Raw genomic sequence first — 15,981 nt, 5'->3', positions numbered from 1 at the left:
ATTGTGATCCCAAAAAACGTCATCAGAGAAAAGATGAGATGTCGTCGCAAGCGGGAGGGAAAGTTGTTCTGGTTAAAGATTACAAGGGCACATTAATAAAAAACAAAATAAAATAAAAAGATGTGTACATTTAAAATTAATACTGCAATATTCCATTTTAATGGCACATTTTTCAGGTAAAATACCAAGTTATAATTTAAATAATTATAATTCAAATCAAAGATTAAGAATGTGTTTACTTTATGTTCATCCCACATTCATGGAACATGTTCATAATTCAAGTGATAAACTATACCTGTGTGATTTTGAGGCGTACATTCACTAAAATGGCTTGAAAGTGAAGTTAGTTCTGAGAAAAGCTCTAGCATCATTTGCTTGCAGATCCAAAAGATCTGACTGTCCAAAATGGTAGTTTTTACAAATACAGTAAAGCTGAAGTATAATCTGTAATGACCTTGTGCAACTGAACTTTCTTCTAGTAGTCATGTTGTTGTTGTTTTTCCTAGTGAAATGTTAAATAGAAATATATGAAAAAAAAACGTACCACTGAAAGACCTTCCAGAGAGAAGGATTCTGCACTCTTTCAATGCTGTGAATGATGCTTTTGGGCATTGTTCTACTAAACATTGATCCCACTCTTTGGTATTCCTTGGAAGAGCTTTGCAAAGGAATAATCTAAGGAAACATTACACTGTTTTAGTTTCAGAAAGTCAGTATTATTAAATGACTGTTGGTAACTGATGCTTTTCGACTAACATAAAAACTATGTGATGTCCCACATATGTAAGTCGCTTTGGATAAAATGCTTAAAGGGATGGTTTGGAGTAAAATCAACCTAGGGTCCTTTGCACCATGACATCGAGCCAAACTCCTGATGTACTTACAAACTTTCCAATGCCTCGTTTTATGAGTACAGAAACTATTTGTACTATTGTAGAAGTTTGGTACCATTCTGGGCATTATTAGTGGGGTAATTTACGAGATACAACCTTGGATCCATTAGCGCCTGCACTAAGCCATTCGGCTGATATCTCTAAATAAGCTCTAACTTTAAAAATGTTCAACCAAGGGAAAAAAGGCTTCTGGGGGGGTGTTTGGCTCGATGTCATGGTGCAAAGGACCCTAGGTTGATTTTACTCCAAACCATCCCTTTAATGAGTAGTAAGAGTAGAAACACTAATCTTCATCTACAGTATAACCCCAAGTACAGTACAGAATTGATTCCCATAGCGTTTAATAACTGCTTGACCTCTCTGTACTCAATGAGATTGGACTATGTACCTTGTAAGTGCCGCTAGGAAGAGCTCCTTTGTCCCAGTAAGGAGGAACTTCCACAGAAGAAGATGCTGAGCTGTCTGGAGACTCACTGCTAATTAAAAACACAATACACTAAAGTGCACTGAACAACAAATAAATCATGTTCAATGTGTGTGCATGTAATTGAGAAGAGGTAGAGTATATCATACCCCTTGATTTTGCTCTTGACATCTTCGGCCGAAACAAAACGTGGTCTCCTTCTAACGTCCCTTTCGGTTTTGTACTTCAGATTTTGCTGGCACATCTCTGAAAATGATTTGTCAAAACATCATATTATTATAGTATTTCTTGTTTTGTATTAGCTTTATTTTTGTTAAAATTTAGGTTAGTAATTGTATGTGCTTTTGTCATTGTTATTAGTTGCAAAAGCTAATTTGCACTGATGCAAGTTTTTCATCTAATATTTAGAATTTATTTTAGCTTTATTTTAATAAAGAAATTATTTAGTTTTAGTTAACAGTAACAACACAAGTACCTTTTAATTTGAGGACGTATTGATGGTTCTCTGAAGTGAATGAGATTTCCTTTTCACTGTCAGCCAGGTAATGTTTCTCGAGGTCTTCCGAGGTGATTGACGCCACGAGTTTAGCATCCTCCTGTAAGATTCACACAATAACTGCTGTGAAATGTAGTTAAAAAGCTATTATATATATATTGGCTAATATATTGACACAAATAACTGTAAATGTATAGTATTAGTGTTCAACCCGTGTATATATGCCGTCAAAAGCATGCCAAATCTGTAGGTGGCAGTGTAACGAGAAGCTCAAGCCCACGTTAGCCAATCAGAATCCTGAAAATAGCAACAACAGCAAATCGCACTTTTGACGCAGGTGCAAGTTCTGTCGCATACTGTGACGTCGGCTGCCTAAAACTCAGTTTTTCTCAGTTTAACGTGCAAACAAAGGTTTCCAAAATCTCCACTCTGGCCGGAGTTTTTAGAAAGAATCGTTTTCAGAGGCGAATTCTCCGTTTGCGTGTAAACGAAGGGCACAAACGAAGGGAAATGTCTCAGTTTTTCAAAAATATCCATGTACGTGTAAACGGGGCCTTATTCTTCAAGAACAAGCTTTAGAATCGTTTTTTGAGAGGTATTATGTTACAAATGTGTCACTGACCCCTTTGCCATACTCAGTCCAACCTCCCTTGTCATTCCTCCAGAACCAGATCCATTCAGTGGTCAGAATGAAATGGGGTGGTTTAGTAACAGAAGATGCTGTGGACAGCCGACGGACTTCTGACACTCCACAAGTCATTGACATAAAGTCCACTACCTGATGATGCCCCGAGCTGTTCTGGGTAATACTGCAATATGGAGAACACGACAAGTGGGGAAAAAGGATGTTATAAAAATCATGACAAACCACTCCAATTACAGGCCACTTCAGATGCACATGTACAACATTGGGCACTATTTTTCCAATCAATTTTCCATTTTTCACATCAATAACTTAATAAAATACATTTTATTTTACATGAAGCGGGTCTCCTCATAGGAGCAGACATATTAAGGTCATGTGACTAGATGGATCCTACTGATTTCATTGGACACAAACAACTGACAAAGCATTTCTACAAGGGCATCGGTTGCTTTGGCAAGTTATGAAACGCTAGATTTGCAACATTAATGTTATTAGAAAACCCATTAAAATACCACTGAGTATATATGTGTAACTTTTTATACCACAGAACATTAGCTGGACTGCAGTATGCCTTCTCAACCTCCTCTTCATTCAGTAAGTCACCCCACGTAGTTCCATCCTTCTGCAATATCTGCCATTTATAGGGTAGATGGTGGTGAAAACGGGCACACTTGTCTAGAGGGAACACAAATGATGGGATGTCAAACACATTGCTTGGAGAATAAAACACACTTAATCAAATGGGTTTTTTTGTTTAACGTCAAGAGGTTTTTTTGGTCCCATTTTGTTGTTGCCCTACAACCCCACATAACAGAATTAAGCTGTTGTTCTACTCAAATAAGTGCTTGCAAATAATACCACCTATTTTGGGGCTCTTACTGACACTTTTTCATATTCACCATTTGTGGCACCTTGTGAGCCGAGTTCACCTTTGTTTCCAAATCACGTTCCAGAGCACATTTCACTTTTTTATGTTACTATTACGCATATTTTATTTATAGGATAGACACCTGTCAGGGTTCTGCCCTGGCAGCTTTGTCTGTGTCTTTGTTTCATGTATCTATGTTTGTGTTGTACTTCAACATATGGCTCTGTCTTTGTTTGTGTTGGCCATGTGCTCCTCTGTTCCTGCCTCCTTGTTTCCCTGTACCACGCCCTCTTGTCTAGTTGAGTCCTCAAAAATATGTATTTTAATAGTTAAAGTTTGAGAAACTCTTTGCTGCATCCATATATGCCTACTTGCACACTACTGTATATAGTATGAGAAAAACTGTACGTAAAAAAAAGTAGTATGTCCAAATACATATCATCCGAAAAAAATTAGGCAGAACGTACCCAGATGACCTAATACTAATGCCGAGATTCTTGACTGTGTGTTTGATGGACACTTTACTATCCCATGAAACCATGGGGGAAGAGTTATGAATGGCAGTGAAGCAACACAACTGACGATGGTACAGTAGGTCACGTGGCGTATGTACTGTAGTACAAATTTAATTCATACTACCCATAATCATACTATACAGAACTTTTACGGCCGCAAAGTAAGTTGCTAAACAAAATGTAGCACCTACTACCCAGACAGCAACATAGTGTCGGCCCAGATCCGGCCCACATCTGGTACGCATGGAATCCACATGTACCAGATGCGCCCTTTATCTGGGCCAACACTTTGTTACTGTCAGGGTAGACATGCGATTTCGGACACAGTTCTTGTTTGCGATTAGAATTAAGGATATTCAATTACGTCACCTTTGAAACTACATCCATTGCGTATGAAAAAGAGACAGATTTCATTGTGATCCGCTTCACTGACAGAGCTACTGGATTTGTGTCTGGTGCGTCCTCTCACTGCTGGTAGAGCTGCTGTTCAGATAGAAAGCAGAATGGAATGAGACATGGAGGAGAAGAACCAAACAAACAGAGCAGTAATCTACAGCTATTTTGTTCAGTGCAAAATAATGTGCGCTAATTTGAGAACAAACAGAATCAGTGGCTTTTTTTCATTCACCTGTCTCATTTTTCTTGAAAGCGGAAGAAGCAATCAGTAACTTGTTCTTGTAAAGCTTGCAGAGTCTTTGCATGTTTTGCATGTTTTCTGGACTGACTCCTCTGGCGTTCAGAATTTTCTGAGCATGTGCATCGAATCTGTGGGTCCTTTTGCAGCCTGCTCCAAACTTACAGTCATCCTGCAGGAAGTGCTGGCAGATGTGCAGGTTGGTACAGGATGTTTTATATTTACAACTGCCATATTCGCCAATCCCCTTGTTGTAGTGGGAGCACACCTAGACAAATCACAGAAGACGTCACTATGTGAAGATAAATATATGTTGTGTGTGTTCGGTCATCCAGGGTCAGAGTACACAGCTTCTGTAATCACTTCACTTGTTATGCAGAGTGAGACATGCTCATGCAGGTGAAAAGTTAATGTTTATACAATCTAGATATTTTAAAGTGTCAGTTTCAAATACCGTCCAGAGTCTGACTTACAAAAGTCACCTGAATAAAGAATGAGATAACTAGCAAACCTGTTTATAAATATGTACCTCAGGAAGTAATGAGGGGTCATTTTGAAGGAGAAGTTGAAACAACTGTCCACTTGTAAGGCCATGAAGATCATTACTTTTCAGGAGGTCAGAATTATGTGTTGAAGTCAAGTCATGGGGATTTTTGCATTTCGCCCTAAGATTGAAAAAAAAAGGCAAATTAGATATATTTATATACAGTGAAATGTTATTTTCTACCATAAACTGATCATCTAAATACAACACACAGAGTAATTTCATAATTTACAAGCAAGCTGTTATTGTATCTAAGCAAAAATTGTGCAAATGTTATTTTACTGTGTAAATATTATTATTAACTGCATATTAGTATGCATGCTGCATTCCAACTATTGCTGGCACCTATTCCAACTTTACAAGTTCCTAGAGTAAATACTAGTACCTATTATGAGAAAAGAATGATACTGGAAACATTTCTCATCTTACTAGCTGCAACTGGCTTTTTACTCTGATGATGACTAATCAAATAGCTACTTAATTATTAAAAAAGAAAACTGCAATACATACGAGAATATTTACAGTACAAGATACTGAATGAATGAACTTAGTTATAGTAACTAGGCTAGTAAAACTGAAATAGTTACCAGCACAAATGAAATGCATACTATACAATAGTAGTTAGGCTAGTTGTCACTGGAACTGTGCTAGTATCACACTAATGAAATTTAAAATAAAAAAGAAGGCAAAAAGATACTACTGGATTACTGCAAGTAAAAGCAAACAGGGGCTAGCCTAGCACTAAATACAGATACTAGTTAGTTTTAATGAATACACGTTAAAAGGGCGTATATATACCTTGTCTCTACCTTAGTGTTTATGACATACACATACAAATATTCATTACAACCGGCAGGCCTACGAAGGAACTCAAAGTTTACTTACCCAAATCTGCAATTTCCACATACAAAGTACCTGCACAGGTGTAGGTCTTCACACCCGGCACATTTGTCATTTTTACACACTCGCAGTGAGGTTTTGGCAATGATCTGGCTGTCAGCAGCTGGTATGGAGCTTCTGGGATTTGAGCCTTGATCCTGAACTATAACAAACCTCTGGTGATCATCGAGCACCTGAGACAAAACCTGATCCGCCACCGTGAAACTCTGCCGCAAATTCTTCTCGACTTTACCATACTCCGTACAGCCTTCATGCTTGCAGAGAAAGTCAAATATGTGTCTTGAGACGATATACGACATTTTCGTTGATGCCGTCAACGACGGTAAATAGTTTTCACTGCTTCTAGGGTTTGGCCGATGTTTGGGGCATTTAAACGGAAACGAAAGCGAAACTGATGCTGGTCTTTGGCGCCCCCTGCTGCCTGCAACCCAAGATAATGTTAGATAGAAGCCACATTCGACCACTCTTTTTACAGTCAAGACATGTCGGCGCGCCCGCCATCTTGGAACGGTCCGCGTATCGTCACTAAAAAAATTGGGTGGTTTTTTTTTTCGGTTTATTTTTTTTTTCATTCAATGCCCTTATTACATTAACGTCAGCTGACAGGAAATGAGAGAAAAAACAAAACAAAATTAGAAATAAAAAATACAAATAGAAAATTACATAAAATCCAGTTCTTTCAATTCAAACCATTACATGTTTTCAGGGCTTTTTTTGTTTGTTCCACAATATTTGTATATAATTTAAAGTTGTTTTTAAAATGTGAAAAAATTGGTTTGCATTGAGCCCACTTCTTTTTAAAGTATATGGTATTTTCCTAATAAAATAAATAACTGTATGTTGTTCTTTACATTCCAAATTGTCATTCTGGGTATTAAAAGCACATCAAATACACATTTCTATCATACACTTCAGTTTTCTACTGATAAAGGTTTCTAAATCTTTCCAAAATAATCTTGAGTAGATACAATGAAAAAAGAGATGCAAAATAGTTTATTTTCCTAGGGCACAAAATTCACAGGTATATGAAATATTAAGCTTAAATCTTTCCAAAACATGCTTAGCAGGATTCTGTGAAGTATTTTGTAAGACACTTCCTTACATTTGTTATTAACACAAAACATATTTGGCAATTTCCATGCTTTGACCCAAGATATTATAACCAAATAAAGAAGAGAATCTTGCTGCAGGAAAAGACACAGAACAAAGAGCATTATCTTTATTGCTACATTTTTGTTTTAAAATATTAACATTATCAATGAAAATGTTACCACAAAGATCATCCATGTTGATTCCCACTGAATTAGAGTTCGTTAAGAGTAACATCACACTCTTTGGAATCGCGTCAAGAACAATAGCAAACTCTCTTGGTTTAACTGGTAATTTAAAATTTTGTAGAAATTCAGAAGCTTATATGATAACAAATATCCACTGGAATTAACCAATTGTCTAACTAATATAATCCCTTCATTGAACCAAGTATGATAGGATAGTGATTTGTTTTTGTCTTTGTTATTCCATATGAAATAATTGTGCAGTGAAAATGTGTGCTTGCAGGCAGCGTCGGCGCTGTGGTGGGGCATTCGAGGGCCGTGCCCCCCCTAGCGGTTATTGATGCCCCTCCTACCCATACCTGTCAACCCTCCCGTTTTTCCCGGGATTCTCCCGTATTTTACCTTACTATCCCGCTATCATCCCGTTTAAATATTTCCCCGAATTTCTCCCGTATTTTTAATCTTTCTATAAAAATATTTTTAAAAAATCCCACTGGGCGCAAACCAGTTAAGCAGAAATCCCGCCCTGCAGCTTATTTCATTGGTTAAGGTTACAATGACGGGTAGTTTTAGGGATCAGTGTTTGGTGTATTCAAACAGCAGTTTGTTTGACAGGCGATCTGACCAATCATAGTAGATTAACATGAGGATTTGAACTTGAAAAACGGAGGGTAGGCACTAGGCAACAAACGTCTTTCCATGGTCAAAACAACATTCCTTTTTATATTCATTCATGTTTATTTGATGCTATAAATATAAATTAACTATAAGGTAGAGATGGTTGGTTCACGAGCAGCTTTAACTGAGGCTCTACAGCGATCTGTCCGACACATTCAAGAGCCACAAAACGGTATTGTTTACTTTTCTTTAAAAAATTACCAAATTTGAAAGTTGAAGTGTTTGAAATTACCAAATGAGACTTTGTTTCATATCAAAAGCTGGTCTGTCTTGTCTGCCAGCGAGTTGTTAACGTTAGTGTCCTCTGAAGTAGTTTGGGGAATAAAAAAATTTGCACGAAGAAGAACAGCAGAGATGGTATTGGAGACTATGTATGTAATGTAGTATGTATGTAATACAGAGATTATGTATTTATTTATGTTAATATCTGCGCAATTAATGTGTAGTAATATCTGCATTTGTGTATACTTGGCTGCCTGTAAGAAGATATGTAAGGGATCATGTAGAGCGAGGCGGTTGTATTACATGGCTACCAACAAAATAAATCAATAATTTGACACAAAATATTGATTTAAAAAGGAGTTTATTTATTTAAAAACTATTGTATTGCTTCCGCTAAAGAAAATAATCCGTTCCGTCTCTACGGTTAAGTCCTGCGTCCATAGCAACGCTCTGTTTTTCATGCAAAGAGTATAGAAGTAACAAGAGGCGAAACTCAATAGAACGTTCCATTGCAACAAACTCACCCATGCGCAGAGCTGCAGCTCCGCCATCTTGGACTGAACGCAACACCGCTGTCATAGGATTGAACTATACCGGTTCAAATTCAAAAGCGGTTAAATTAACTAAAAAGTAGTTTCTAGTTTTTAATATCTCTAGAGCAGACATCCCATGTCTCCCGGAAGATCCGGGAGTCTCCCGCATATTTATAGCGGCTCCCTGATGCCCGCAAATTAGCTAAAATCACCCGGAATCTAGAGCGAGCGAGCAAGAGCGCGCAGCTCCAAACCGTGTAACGTTAGAGCACACGGCAGAAAGGGTGAGGGAGCGAGATATCAACATATCAACCTAAAATGTGGAACACAACTTGTTCAGATTTTTTGCTTTCATTTTCTTGCAGTTCTAGAGTAAAATATATTTTGTAATATATATATATATATATATATATATTATATAAAATATAAATAATTATATTTTAAAATTTGTACATTTTAATAAACTCAAACTTATATAACTTTTTTCTGTTTCACTTTCATAATTTATTTCACTTCAACAATAATCTGACAAATTAAAACAAGACCAACCATAGTATTAACGTTACAACCATACTAACGTTACAACCATTTAAGTTTGGATAGTGATTTTCATGTTTAAGCGAAAAAAATGTGACAGTTAAAGGGTTAATTTAGTGATAACAATGAATTAATAAAGCGGTCATTTGCCAGGTTAGGTGTTCATATATCTCTGAAAGTATGCGATTTAAAAAGCCCATTTCGAGTCTTGACAATTTCGACCAAATACATAACGTTAGCAAACTGTTACTGCGGTTATGGGATAGCTTACATTAACGTTACAGCACCTGTTATCGTTGACGTTAGCTCACTTTAAAGTTAATAAAACCTTTTCTACTTTACCTCTCTGGATCTTTGGGGAATCTATGAAATGCTAGTTGATTGGTTGTACACTGGTAGTTGTTGCAGTTGATGGCAGAACACTGTTTTCTTTGTTTGCAATTATTTTCAGACATAATGTTAATGCTGTACAGTAGTTGTGCTACCAGTAAAGCCGTTGGTTCAGTCCAAAATGGCGGCCGCGCTACCGAAGCGCCACCTAGTGGCTGTTGTCAAAACTGCAACGGAGTTTCGACTCTTGTTACTTCTATACTCTTTGTTTCATGGCAATGGTGTGTTAACGTTATACTTAGCAGCGGCTGTTATCAAGAAATAACAGACCGCGTTATATATTAGAATTCAACCAAGCCATGTAATTGTAATAATAATAATAATAATTATAATAAACGTGTTTAGTTTTATATAGCATTTGTGCTGTGTTGGACTATGATGTCGCCACTGCGTCAAAATATTTGTCAAACGTCAGTGCCCCCCCGCCGATGACCCAATGCCCCTCCAGTAGATCTGCCCTGGCGCCGACTCTGCTTGCAGGGCTTGTCTGTTAAAAAAACTGGCCGTTTTAACAGGAATTTTGTCAACAGAAAAATTGCATTTCAATAGCCTCCAAGAGTCTTAAATATATACTTAGGAAATACGTTTCAAAGACGCTCTCTATTCTTTAAAAACTCTTTCAACCATATTTTAAAGGTGTCATTAAGTGCACTGTGCACTATAATCAGAGGTGGACAGTAATACATTCACACTTGCACTTTTTGAGTATCTGTAGCCTACTTTACTTGAGTATTATTTTTTCTGGAAACTTTTTACTTTAACTTCACTACATCTGAAAGACACATTTTGTACTTTTTACTCCACTACATTTCTGTCAAGGTCCTTGAGTAGAAAGTAGTAACGTCAGTCAGGGGATGATTTTGGTTGGAAATGAAAGTCGGATTGACGTCAACCCGACTTTCATTTCCAACCAAAATGCAACCTGTTTTTCATTTTTACAAATTACTACTGTTAAGTTGTGTTTAACTGGGATGTCCTCTATTTCTGTAGAGGGGCAATCTTTAAGGGGAAACAATACAGATTTATCACAATTCATTTAAGGCCTGATTCAGCAGTGAATGCCTCAATACATCTAATTATTTTTGGTATACCTCAAAAATTAGTTTTTCAAAAAATTAGCAGTGTTATCAGCAAACTGGCTAAGTTTGAATTCTACACCTCATATCTTATTTATTTTTTACATGCATTGCCAAAACCTGGGTGACTAACAAAGATAAAAAAGGAGAGAGGGATGCCACGATGAATATCAAATCTTTGTCATCACTCACAGTAAGAATCGATGATGCCACAACATTGCGTAACTTCTCGTTATGAAACCGAAGAGATTTGACTTTGTTTAAATTCCCGAAGAAATGGGATAACCTTTCACAGGTGATAATGTGTTGTCTCAAACTCAATATTCCAGGTTTTTAAACTATGGAAACTTTTAGCTAATGCCTTTTTTGTTGTATTGATGCATTTTAGTTTTGCTAAATCATCTGCTGAAGTCTATTGCAGATATAGATATTCATGCGTCTAACCAAGGTTGCAGACGCACAAAGCACTTGCTCTCTAATGTTCAGGGACAGGCTTTGACTGTTCCAATATGGCGGACGGCTTACGGCCCAAAGAAAGCAGCCGCTAATGAGTCATCTATGTCTTTACTTCTATGCATGCAACTCCAGGAAACCATGCAGTGGGTCACCATGGCTACCACAGCTGCTAGCTGTTCTTTTGAGGTTTTAATGGCAGTTGACAAACAACGAATTTCGCGAAAACTATAAAACTCAGTCTTACGCAAACCTGAAAAATAAACATTTTAAAATGCTCTCTGTAACGCTTGATTCTGGTTAATGAAACATTTTTACATTTCCCTTAAACACGACCCCCGTCAACCATTTCCTTCCTGCTAGTTTCCAGTTTGACGTGTCTCACATCACATCCTCTTTCTTTTCACACATAAAAACATTAACATTAGTTGCCAGTAGGCAGGCAAGAGGAATTCTGGGAGATGGCTGAGATCTTATTCTTTTTAACACTTCCAATAAATTAATCGAAAACAAAGAAGAATCATCTATTTTTCCCTCTATATTTCCTCTTTGTGTGATTTCATGCCATCCCTCATCACTATTTAATGCTGATCTTTTGGTGATAATTCCACTTGTTATAAATGATAATATTGTTAATGTTTGGCAGTTAATTACAACACAAATGTATATGTTACAACAAAAATAAGAATTAGACTAAAAGAGGCTTGTGGCCTGGCCATCATAGTATAAGAAAATAAAAGTTTGTTAATGATTAGCATGAAATTATGAGGTAGCATCTCATTATTATATTAAGTTCTTAGCAAATTCTTACCGCTGAGCTGTGATTTATAATATTGGTTCAATTTGAACTGGTAAATGCTACGGTGTATCTTCAATAGAAGGGTTAAAAGAAGAACAAATTGGAACAAACACGTTTAACCAGATCTTGTTTTTCAGAATGCTCTGACACTCCTTCCTCATTAACAGTGACAATTGGGAAACAACCAAGTCCAGACTGGGAATTCATTAAGCCACTGTCTTTGTTTTTAAGCATCATATTGTGAAGACTATTTAATGTCATATGTCACCACACATACAATCTTATCCTTTAAGAAAACAACACGGTCCAAGGAGGAAGAGGAGATACAAGCCAACACCTCAGTGAACTGACCAAACTATGTTCTTTATTAGAAAGACTGAGCAGTCCTCCAAAAGCTCTACAACTTGTTAGGATGTTACATGCCAAATATACAGTCTTACATAAAAGTGCAATGTCACAATGGCTAAGCAGTATCTTTATTATTTGACCATTCTTACAACTTAATAAACAGAACAACGTTAGTAATAATTTATTTACTGTAATCCCTAGCAACTCGGTGTACTGGATCTGAAACAAGAATGCCACGGCACAGAGGACGTTTGTATGAAGTTCCTCTAAAACAGTTTTTAAAGGCACTTTCACAAGTACATAGTACAGAGATGTACATGGACACACTGATAAAACAGCAATTAAATACATACAGAGATTTTGCTACTGTGTGTAGTTTTGCAGGGAGAACATTTCTCAAGGCTTAGCTGAGAGACATAAGATCTCAAATATCAACGTAATGTACACTCTTAAAAAAGAAAAGAAAAGAAAAAAAAACACTTTGTAATCGTTTTTAATATCACTCAATATAAATTGGTAATCAAAAGGCTTTAGTATGTTCCTTTTACATGTTTAAAAACAGGCATTGCTTATATTGTCTTAAAGTTCCTCCCCTTGGTTCAGCGATGGACAATTTCATAACATCATCCAAACATATTTCATAGCATATTCTACCTAAATAGGAGTAAACTGTTGTATATTTATCAGTGAATACAGTACAAGTAACACTAAACTATTGCCAAACTGTCATAATAATGTGAATGTTGATGCACAGATAACATAAGATTGATATACTGTATACGAAATCCCAGATTTTTAATTTTGGAGTGCAAATACACTGGAGTGACTGATGCTATACATATTTATTTGTCTTTGGGTATGTCATGTGACTGACTTCATTTGGGTGCTGTATGTGACATTATTACGAAGGGTTAATGGGCCACTAGCACACATAAGAAACAGCACCATCTCACGAAAGTACTGCTGTAACAGTCTCTGAGTCCATGGCTATTGGCATCATTCCCTTGTTTGGTGAAACAACAAGAATTATTGCCTTAAAAGTTTCTAGAAATGCACTTGCATATGACAACTAAAAGGATTATCGTTCATGCGTATAGGGTAGAACCGAGCCGAGGGTTTTAGATAGCTAAGCAGACAAAGAAATGATTCTCGTAGCCTATCCGCATCAAACTCTAAGCAGCACTTGAAGAACTTGACTTTTTTGGCAGCTAGACTTTACTATTCACAGATTACATCTAATTAAGCAGAGAGATACTAAAAAAATATTGTTTATAGTGAGCAGTTGTTCCAAATTGGCCTGGGAGAAGGTAACGTACATACAAGACCCACAAAATAAAAATGTACGTTTAGTGGATGTACATTTATATACACAATATATATTTCTTTCATTCTAAATAAGAAACTGAGTGAAGTTCTTTAAAAAAAATGTAAGCGGATGTGGTTTACGCAAACTCCCTGGGCATATATTCAAATATTACTATCAAAAATATAATATTCAAAGCAAAGCCTTGCTAATTCAACTTAGAATCATTCAACATCAACAGCCAATCAGGGCGGGCAAAAGATGTGACATCACATGCCCTTATATGGCAGTGCGTTTCCAACCTCAACATTCCACACAAAACACTCTTGAGATGTAAAGACACATTTCCCACAATCCTTATGCTGTAAACAGAGAAACCAAAGACCCTGCTTAGTTTCTGTATAATTCACATTTAACAGTTTTTCTAGTGGATGTAAACTGCTGATATTTAAAAAGTCACCCTAAGAATATAGGAAGCTGTAGTGATTTGTTGCTTTCTTTAATATCATTTAATCTATTCACACAGAGTATTGCGGGAACAAATAAGGTGTCGGACAAGCATGCAAACGGTTTTTGGATACACATAAATAGCTTTCTGTTAGTCGCAGGTGTCTTTCGAATATATTTGAGAATGTCCGTTTGAATTCACTAAACAGGTCATGAGAGAAAATGTAACTCTGAAATAGTAAACACCTGTTTAAGTGACTCTTCTGAACCATGCTTAGTAACCGACGTTATTCTAGTTCATTAACAAACCCTAAAATAGTGTTGGAATTCTATACACACACTGTTTTAAACTAACACCTCATTAATGCTGACCATTTCTAGTATCTTTAGTTACTTATATTTGCTTTAGTCCACTCTCTAAAGCGAATGAAATGTTGCGAAATGTTCAATGGCATTAAAATCCACTAAAAACCTGGCTCTGACTGCAATGGTCCTAACTTGACATCGTTCCCTCACTGTCGCTCTGAATGCACACAGTTAATCACATGGTGCAGGATTTGTCCAGTGGATCCTGTGGAGGGGGCGCCGGATGCTGCGCCGCTCCCGTCTTGGGTATCGCCACCATGGGTTTGGGCCGAAGGGCAGGGGGCTTGAGCTGCACCCCCATGCGCGGGGCCACGGCGGGTTTGAAGGTGCTCATGGTATCGCTAGAGGAGCTGGTGCTGCGGCGCATGGGCGGCTCCGTTGGGGCGGGCCGGAGCAGGAGCCCGTGCAGTTGGCTGAGGGACTCGGTGGAGCTGGCCGGCGTGGGAGCGTTCTTCATCTGCTCCAGGGTGTCCAGCACCACGTCAGGAGCGTGTTTAGCAGAACTCTGTCGTTCCAGCTCCTTCAGCTCATTCAGAGCAGTGTTCATCGTCTCCTCTATGTCCTACAGGAGAGAGACAGTGAATTTGAGTGTGTAGGTGGCCGAAATTACAATATAAACATCAAACAAATGGCAATACATGCAGACAACATGCTACATCACATCTAGTGAGATAAAATAAAAAGTACTTACAATATGTGTTCATAAAATGGTCAGATTGTTAGTATTAAACAAAGAGACCCATGAGGATACTTCTTAGTGTGCGACATCAAGGTTTTTTTGGACTCAGTAAAACTTTTGTTACGGAATTATTTCAAATATGAAAATAGGCCTTATTGATGAAACACAAGCAGAATGAATGTGTGTCTGTGAACTGTTTGTAAAGCCATTTTTACTTAAACGAAACTAACTTCTGGTATTTCAGTAGTTTCATTATGGAGCCTCAGAAAACTTCCAAGGGTTTAAACGGAGACAAAACAAGTTAAAAAAAAAAAAAAAAAAAAGTCTTATTTTTAATTTATGCCCTTCCCCTGATTACTATACCTAAAATTAAATTAAATGTATATATATTTTTAAATTAGAAAAACAATCAAAGAAAATATAAACTGAATACGAAAATATTTTTTTCTAATTGATCCCTAAAATATTTTATTGGGTAAAAAATGCTCTTTGTGCACAAAAATATTTTTAAGTAAGTTTTTATTCAGTAATAATCACAAATGACTGGAAAGTTCATGTAAATTCACTAGGGTCTCAGCAAACTTATTTAAAATAATAATAAAATATAAAGACATGGACATTTCTATAATTCATATAAATATCTAAATCATTTTACTGGGTAGAAATTGATCTTTGAGAGCAAAAATATTTGTAAAAATCATGCAAATTAATTTGTCAAAAAGAGTGAGAAGCCTAAAGAACATTCAGTTTATCAAACATCACAATAGGTGAATTGTGTTAAGTTATCTACTGACACCAAGATTTTGTAAATAAAGTTTATTAACCAACAAGGAAATATACAGTATTAAGGCCTGTTCACACCGGGACGAATTTCGCATGCGATATTCGCCGACGTTTAACACCTCGTGACTAAACAAAGGGCGCCAATGTGAGTGTGCACACACTCAAAAAACGCT

General features: G+C 36.9%; 2 protein-coding genes across 9 annotated transcripts in view; both read right to left on the bottom strand.

The window, feature by feature from the left end:
- Positions 1-6,313, bottom strand: part of parp12a (poly (ADP-ribose) polymerase family, member 12a) — a 7,669-nt gene extending 1,356 nt beyond the window's left edge. Inside the window, exons 1-10 of one of the 4 annotated variants that reach the window (XM_081373205.1) lie at positions 5,906-6,313; positions 5,006-5,141; positions 4,471-4,744; positions 4,212-4,325; positions 3,002-3,134; positions 2,436-2,622; positions 1,793-1,913; positions 1,467-1,563; positions 1,282-1,369; positions 545-675 (exon numbers count right to left, since the gene is read on the bottom strand). In XM_081373205.1, the coding sequence (XP_081229331.1) occupies positions 545-675; positions 1,282-1,369; positions 1,467-1,563; positions 1,793-1,913; positions 2,436-2,622; positions 3,002-3,134; positions 4,212-4,325; positions 4,471-4,744; positions 5,006-5,141; positions 5,906-6,219 (1,595 nt within the window). In that variant the 5' untranslated portion in view covers positions 6,220-6,313. The remainder of the gene's footprint in view (positions 1-544; positions 676-1,281; positions 1,370-1,466; positions 1,564-1,792; positions 1,914-2,435; positions 2,623-3,001; positions 3,135-4,211; positions 4,326-4,470; positions 4,745-5,005; positions 5,142-5,905) is intronic. The other 3 variants (XM_081373207.1, XM_081373206.1, XM_081373208.1) reach the window with 3 other exon arrangements.
- A 5,911-nt stretch (positions 6,314-12,224) lies between these two features.
- The window catches only part of srgap1a (SLIT-ROBO Rho GTPase activating protein 1a), a 113,532-nt gene continuing 109,775 nt past the window's right edge, over positions 12,225-15,981 (bottom strand). For 4 of the 5 annotated variants that reach the window (XM_081373198.1, XM_081373199.1, XM_081373200.1 and 1 more), the window contains exon 22: positions 12,225-14,908. In XM_081373198.1, the coding sequence (XP_081229324.1) occupies positions 14,522-14,908 (387 nt within the window). In that variant the 3' untranslated portion in view covers positions 12,225-14,521. The remainder of the gene's footprint in view (positions 14,909-15,981) is intronic. The other variant, XM_081373202.1, reaches the window with a different exon arrangement.

Source organism: Scardinius erythrophthalmus (assembly GCF_964197995.2).
Source record: "Scardinius erythrophthalmus genome assembly, chromosome: 8".
NCBI lineage: Eukaryota > Metazoa > Chordata > Actinopteri > Cypriniformes > Leuciscidae > Scardinius > Scardinius erythrophthalmus.
This window is presented reverse-complemented; position numbering and strand designations above follow the sequence as displayed.